This window comes from Procambarus clarkii, chromosome 45, assembly GCF_040958095.1.
Source record: "Procambarus clarkii isolate CNS0578487 chromosome 45, FALCON_Pclarkii_2.0, whole genome shotgun sequence".
NCBI lineage: Eukaryota > Metazoa > Arthropoda > Malacostraca > Decapoda > Cambaridae > Procambarus > Procambarus clarkii.
The window spans coordinates 8,076,227-8,084,178 of NC_091194.1; the positions used below are offsets into that span (position 1 = coordinate 8,076,227).

The 7,952-nt window shown below is 39.9% G+C and overlaps 2 protein-coding genes across 2 annotated transcripts in view; one reads left to right on the top strand and one right to left on the bottom strand.

Moving 5' to 3' along the window:
* Positions 1-7,263, top strand: part of LOC123769784 (cyclin-dependent kinase 11B) — a 30,331-nt gene extending 23,068 nt beyond the window's left edge. The window contains exons 17-18 of the transcript XR_011222103.1: positions 1,946-2,065; positions 5,485-7,263. The gene's annotated coding sequence lies outside the window, so the exon portion shown is untranslated. The remainder of the gene's footprint in view (positions 1-1,945; positions 2,066-5,484) is intronic.
* Positions 711-7,952, bottom strand: part of LOC123769785 (uncharacterized) — an 82,216-nt gene continuing 74,974 nt past the window's right edge. The window contains exons 5-7 of the mRNA XM_069301338.1: positions 4,379-4,581; positions 2,387-2,483; positions 711-2,041 (exon numbers count right to left, since the gene is read on the bottom strand). Coding sequence (XP_069157439.1) covers positions 2,395-2,483; positions 4,379-4,581 — 292 coding nt within the window. The 3' untranslated portion in view covers positions 711-2,041; positions 2,387-2,394. The remainder of the gene's footprint in view (positions 2,042-2,386; positions 2,484-4,378; positions 4,582-7,952) is intronic.

Consider the following 7,952-nt stretch of genomic DNA (forward strand, 5'->3'; position numbering starts at 1 on the left):
AGAAGCTACGTTATACCTACCAGTACACCTGGTAGGTGTACTGGAGGTGTACACCCAGTACACCTCCACCTGGCCACCTACCAGGTGGAGGCCTGGTCGAGGACCAGGCCGCGGGGACACTAAGCCCTGAAATCATCTCAAGATAACCAAGATATATAGCATCTGATTAACAGCATGGTATGCTGTTCCATGCAGGCCAAGCCTTTAGGGACTACAGAATCATACTAGCTTCGCATAGATTGGAACTTATTTCTTTGTTGACTGGCACCAATATCTGTTTAACAGGTAAGAATGTAATATTTACATTTTAAAGTTAAGAGTTGCCATTACCATTCAAGAGTGACATTACAATTTTTTTTTTTTTTTAGTTTTCAAAAAGGAGTATTCAATATATATAATATGCTAAGTGTAGCACCTGTCTCACTCTTTGTTCTTGTACCAAACTCAGTGCTGTTACGTTTGTTTCTCAACTGACTGAACTGTTTTCTGTCAGCACTAACTATGACGAGTGCCTTATTCTTTCTGGACTGCACGACATCATTTTCCCCAAAAGGCGTGGTAGGCTCAGGAACCACGTCACTGTTATTAATCCGATAACAATCTTTTAAAATTTCTGCCATGTGATTTCGTATGGGTTATATGTTTGACTTTCCACCAGAAAAATGATGTCATCAGTCGTCCTAGTCAATGGTATTAAGGAAAATCCTTACTTCAAATTTGTAAGTTTAATACAGAGGTATATGATACTCCAGTGAAGATGGACATACTGAGATGATATTAAAATAAATTCTCAGCAAGATTTTCTCAGTGTATTTAGGTAGACTAATGTAGCTTGTAAATTTTTGCTCATTTTTATTTTTGCTTTGCGGGATCTATTGAAAGCTTTTAAGTTATTTCCCTAAAATCAGCTGTATGTATTCTTGCACTGTGATTCTTATGATTCAATCATAGATTTATATGTATCAGAATTCTAGATATAAATAACAAACCTAAAGGAGTTTACATTAGGACACTTAGTGCCTAAATCCCAAAACAATGTCAAGTTAGTTATAATCTGCTGGACTAATCAAAAACTTTTCACTTATAGTAAATATCTTAAGAGGAAACAGTTGAAAGATGGTTACAAAGATAATCCATGATGAGATGGCATATTGAATATAAATTAGTTTGTAAATATCATTGAAAATAAAAGGATGCCAGATAGGTGTGTACATCCCATTGAAAACAACAAGAGATAACGGATGGCTCTGCAAGCCACGTAGCTCGGGAGGAACTAGGAATACTTGCTCACCATCCAGAATGAGCAGAAAAAAATGGGGTTGATTATGCACTTTAGAATGAGAAAATAGCTGTAGTTTACAGAGCATTCAAAATGAGAGGATTACAGAAGTTGTAAACAGTGGGGAGGGGCCAGCCTCATTTCCCTCGCACTGTAAACAAACTTTGAAGCACGTATCTATTCAGAAATCATGCTTGTGTTGCTCATCATTAAGTACATTTTGTTTCCTACGAGAATGAACTAATCGAGAGATTTATTTGCTCATCCAGCCAAAAATTGCTGTTGTCTTCCCTCCCATATTCCTTTGGAACTGGAAGAGAAAGCTAGAGAAAATAATAGGGATTATATTCAATATTGATCTTTTTTCTCCTTTTCATAGGTTAATTATATTATCCTGGAGAGGTTACATCATTTAAGTTGATATCCAGCCTGGGATTATTTTTTCTTCTTTCATCTGCTCACTTGAAGTAACTCATAGCCAATTTATTGGAATGTGCTGAGCAAATGTTTTTCAGAAAGTGGTACTATGTTTTTAATTTTAGAAGGGTTCTGACTACTCTTGCAGATACTGATCAAATTTGTTATTTGATAACAATACATCTCGTTCTTGTACGATGTTTTCTTGGGTAAATGTGACAATGCCGACACAATCTGGGTTTCCATCAGTGGCTGACGGCGAGGACCAACAAGAGGAACACAGCAGAACTTGCAATGGGTGTTCCTTCACTCTTTTTCCACAACACTACTGATGCCAGCTTCATCCTGGAGAATAACATAACATCATAAGTAAGTAATCTTACAAATTTTTTGTAACAAACCCATTTTTTATATTATGATAATTCTCTATCACAGTTCTGAATTAATATTTTCCCTGCTATGTACAGTAAATATTACAATCATTTATATGCATTGATATTAGAAGGGAAAAATCCCAACACACAATTGGTTCAATCTCAACCCATCTCGGTTTTACTTTACACCCATAAAACCTTTTCACAAAACTATAATTATAACATTACAAATAGTGTTGGCTATTTAATGCAAGCTAGGCATGCTGATCACTCGAAAAAGACCTTCATAGCCACTGATCCATTAGTTACTACTGACCTTAACATTTAGCAGAGGGTGTGGCACTGTATGGGGTGGAGGGTGCCTTGCTTGATGCAGGATTTGAGGCAGTCAAGATGCTTGTTCTGAGATGCTCCTGGGAATAAGAGAAGACACTTTATAAACCTCACAGGCAATTAGATGGGCATACAGAAGCCTCTCTTCGTGCACATAGATGGATGTACTGTAGCAGGAAGGGCAGACAAACATAGCCAATAGATTTGTCAACATTTCTTGTTATTCATATATAAATGTTTTAAAAACTGTTAAAAAACTGATGTACATTTCTCGCCTAAAAAGATATTTAAGTGGATGGTGGCTCTTGTCTCCTATTAATTCTCTCATTTCATCCCTGATTCTTTCTCAGCTTTCCCCGTTTTCTTAAATATCTTGTTATCCGTTTCTGTCCCCCCCCCCCCTCTCACCCTCTCTGGCCCCTCTAACTTCACTACTACTACTCCCTCCATCCATTTTATTCAGTTTTTTATTTATCCCCCTCCCCATTACTGCAAATGCACAGTGTGATGACTGAAATTAATTACACTGTGGCAAGAGCAATGTATATGAAAAGAAGTGGATTCCATGGATAAAAGTACTTTAAAGGAGAGAGAGAAACACTAGAAACAGGAGTATAAGAAGAGTAAAATGTATGTGAGAAGACTAGGTAAGCAGGAAAATTGGAGCAAATGAGGTGAGAGGACGAATAATAAATGAAAATTATTTGGAAAACGAGAAGTTCTTTTGGAAAGAAGGAAGTGTAGGAGAGACTTATAGATAGGTAAATGGGAATGATAATGATAGAAATGAGAAAATGTTAAATGGTGAAGAGATTAGAAGTAGGTGTTAAGAATCCTTTTAAAGTCTAAAGGGTTGAAGTGATGAAGACGGTGGTAATGTAAATATGATTGGATTTTACGGTGAGAGAAGAATACAAGATTGTATGGCAGCCCATACAGTTATGGAAGAGGCAAGTACTGTATGTCAGTGAAGAGACAGAAATGCAGGAAATTGGCAGATGTTGGTGAGGTATATAGTGAAATTATTTAATGTGTGGAGAAAAGGAATGGGGGTGGGTGCTATTCTTGCTTAGCTTGTCAAAAGGCACAGACTAATGGTAATGTGCCAGAGGATTGCAAAGAAACAGTGATTGTACCACTGTGTACAAATAAAAAATATGGTGAGCAAGAATTATAAACAAATTTGAAAAGTCAAGCCTCATGTATGGATATAAGATAGTGGTGTGCCATTAATATAAAAAAATACGAGTTGAAGTAGTATTACTGAACAATCTGAGAAGCATGTGTGTGTGTATTGTTAGAAATGTAGAAAAAGAAATAAAAATGTCAGAAATATGAAATGTATAAGTCAATAAACCACAAGTTTGATAACATCCCAAGATAGTTTGGGCATGTTGAACTGATGACAATCGTAGACTGGTAAAGAGAGAGTACAGTATTCTAGTAAATTTGTGAGTAAGAGAGGAAGAAAAAGATGTGGGAGGACACGAGGAGTGAGAGGAAGCGGGGGAGTGAGTGTGGACAACACATGGGATATAAGGAAGAAGAATGGGTGGAAGTGGTTTGAAAGGTGTGGGTAAATGCATGTAATAATTCATCAAGAGCACTGTACACCCGGTCTCATGAAGTGGTGGAGTAATGCTCTGGAAAACTACTGGAATGTGGTAGTGCTTGTTTATCTTTGATGCTATATATTTCATTGTGGATGATATAATTAATGGACGAGTGATATTTTAAAACATTTTTGCTCGTGTTGCTCACCTTTTTATCGTGTTGCTAATACTGTACATTCTCACTCAATGAAGTGCGGAAAATATGGTAAGGATTGTATACAAGTACAAGGCATAAGAATAAAATGTACCTTCTATGGGGCCTCATAGTTGTCAAAAGACATAGCAAGTCTTATTTGTGGTTACTATAGGCTATCTCCACCCACAACCCAGCTACATAGCTACTCATTAACTGGGCTACTTACTACGGGCTATCTCCCCTCGCCTATGATGTCCTCCTCCCCACCATTTCTTCTCTGCTACTTTGAGTCCAACCACAGACAAGGATCGCTGTTTCTGGTGCAACTGCTCTGGCGGTGACACACGTTTTGGCTTGCTGTAGAGCTGATGGTGTTGCTGCTGTTGCTGTGCCCACACGTTCAGTCTGGCAAGGTCGAGCGATGGAAGCCTGCACGATGAGGAATAGTACACAAAAGTTTACTATATATTTTAATAAAGATAAATTATATAAGTAGGTGAATTACTTTGGCAAACAATGGTGAAAACAATGTTCATGACATTCTCTCAACATTAAAAACCCAGTGTTGAATGTAATGAAACACCATTTTCTGGGTGAGCCCCAGAGCCTCCTTGAAGCTATCTAAACTGTTATGTACTGTATTCATTTGGGGTCATCAATTACAGGAGTTTTTATGCCTACTGAGGACCACAAGCCAGAACCTGGCCCCCCCACCCCACTCAGAGAGGCACTGGAGCCAGCTAAATCATTAGAACCCTGTCAGGTAGCAGGCAAACTGACCACCAGTAGCTGCTATGAAACCTCGGGGGCCAACGGAGGAAGACTACCAACACAACCTAGGCTTGCCTAGTAAGAAGCTAAGCAGACCCCTGTCTAAACAAGAGAATGAAAAGAAAATTAAAATACCACCCCCCAAAGACGCAACAAACTGGCAGAGAGAAACATTGGCTGCTGCATTGAAGTAAAGCTAGCTGTGCCAGCCACAGTCCAAATAAAACTTATTAGTGATGTAATACTAATATTTTCTTGCCACTATCAACCATCAACCACAAGTCATCATCTCCCTTTCCTCTCATCCTCTATACCTTTTTACCTCATTCCATCATCAACTTCCAGAAGTGCCAGAGCAGCGCTCCAGCGAGCTCTAGCAGCACTGAACCACTGCTAGTCAGTGGTGAATGACAGGTGCTATGTTTCCACTGGCTAGTATAGTGTTGCCATTATAATAATAATAATAATACAGTTATAGTATAGTAAAAATATTAACCTGTAATATTAATACTGTATTTTATCTTTAGAATATACAGTATCTATACAGTACACATTTTCCAGGTTGGTAAAGACTTGCTCCAAAGAACAATAGTGACAGATGGCTGACTGCTCCTACACTAATGTCAAGCTGAGAAACAAATGAAAATGTGTCCCTTGTTCATTGTAATTGTCAGCTTTTGAACCTTGATTATGCGACCACCCCAGGGCCTGACTTGTACAGTATTTCACAATCATTATAATGAAAATTCACACTTAATATCTACTGTAATTTGGATAACTTCACAGAGATAATGTGCATAAGCAATAAAATTGATGTCACTTGGGCGTAATATTGAAATTCCTGACTTACAGCTCCATGAGTATGTAAAATAATATTTTTGTGCATTATATGTCTCTCCAAGAAGCCTTATGGACAGGAATATTATGCATTGTCTAAGAAATTAATTTATTTAAATTACAATTTTAATGACAAGTTAATGTCATTTATTTGTGTAAAGGCTGATACATTTGAAGCTAATCCAAATGTTTGTATAAATAGTAGAATTTATTACAGTATTTATAGATACTGTATACGACTTAGAAATGAGCTCATTTTATAATGAAATAAGTCATGCATAGCACTATGTTTCATGTATTTTAACATTATCTATAGCTTCTGCCTAATTTTCACAAATGAAATGAAATTTCCATCTTAAAAAGACTAGTTTATGGTGTCTCTAAAGACAGGGAGACCTCTGGCTCATGCCTAGAGCCAGAGGGCCCTCTAGCTTGTGCTCGAAGCCTCCTGGCTATGGTTGTCCCTTGGCTCTAGCCACAAGCCAGAGTGGCCCTTGCTCTGGTCATGAGCCAGAGACCCCCCTTGGCTCTGGCCACAAGCCAGAGGCCTTTCTGGCTCTGGCCATGAGCCAGAGGCCCCTTCTGGCTCTGACCATGAGCCAGGGGGCTTCCTCTTTTTCCCTTGGTTCTGGGTGCTAGTTAGAGGCCCCACCCTCTGGCTCATATACAGAGCCCAAGGGGGCTTGTGCCCATAGCCAGGGTGGGAGGTGGGCTCCTGGTGGGTAACTACTGCATAAGAGGCAAGGTGACGCTAACACACTCCTTGGGTAAGGAATATTGACAGCCTTCGGCTAGTCAACAAAAGAGGCCGCCCTCACATCATTATATACACTTCCTGGGGTACTTACTAATTGTAGTCAATATGTCGCAATTCACCTGTCGGCGGCTATTGAGTTCATTATCTTCGCTAAATTATGAACAAAGATCCCAAAATAGAACCTTACATAATTTGTCATGAAATGAGAATAATTTTAGAAAGTTGCTAGACTTCTATACAAACAAGTTTGCCATGGAAAGGCCATCTTCGATTTATAATTTGTGAATAAAAGCAACTTTAATAAGGGATCCAGAAATGCAAAAGCAAATAGAAGGTATGCCAGCTTAAGGGTTAGAGGGAACATCGCTACAAATTTGGTCACAGCCAAAAATAGTATGAGCATAAGAGTTACCAGAAGCTGTAAGTGTTTCAGAGAAGGCATTACGCTAACGCTACACTGTCTGGCACTAACCACACCCTGGTACTCACATCCTACCACACTGGCAGCAATTTAAGGGTCAGAAGACCTGGTGATCTGAGAGAATAATCTTTTCCCAGGTAAGAGACGAGAGAGGGGAAAATACGTTATATATTTTTATACTCGACATCTCATAGATCCTTGGGGGGTGTGTCAAGTTGTTTTAGAATTAGCCTTCCTAGTACAGGGGTATTGCATATGGTACATATTAAGTAAAGTGTAGCCATGCATGAAACATTCTCTCTGTTGCAATAAAGGAAAGGCCCATTTTAGTTGTTTTCTTTATTCACCAGTAAAATAACCTTGTTTATTGTATTGATGATATATGAGGGCAGGAGTGCTTTTGTTGGATAAATGAACCCATCCTAGCCACACTCGGGTATCCATCCTTATGTCACCCAGCAATCATACTAGCCACAACCAGAGATGCATCCTTGTCACACCCAGCCATCCTAGCCACACCCAGCCATCCTAGCCACACCCAGCCATCCTAGCCACACCCAGCCATCCTAGCCACACCCAGCCATCCTAGCCACACCCAGCCATCCTAGCCACACCCAGCCATCCTAGCCACACCCAGCCATCCTAGCCACACCAAAAAATCCGTTTTTGTCCCAGGCACCCAATCCGAGCCACGACCAGAGACCACCCGAGCCACGACCAGAGACCATCCAAGCCACAACCAGAGACCATAAAAGCCACAACCAGAGACTATCCAAGCCACAACCAGAGACCATCCAGGCCACAACCAGAGACTATCCAAGCCACAACCAGAGACCATCCAAGCCACAACCAGAGACTATCCAAGCTACAACCAGAGACCATCCAAGCCACAACCAGAGACTATCCAAGCCACAACCAGAGACTATCCAAGCCACAACCAGAGACTATCCAAGCCACAACCAGAGACCATCCAAGCCACAACCAGAGACTATCCAAGCTACAACCAGAGACCAT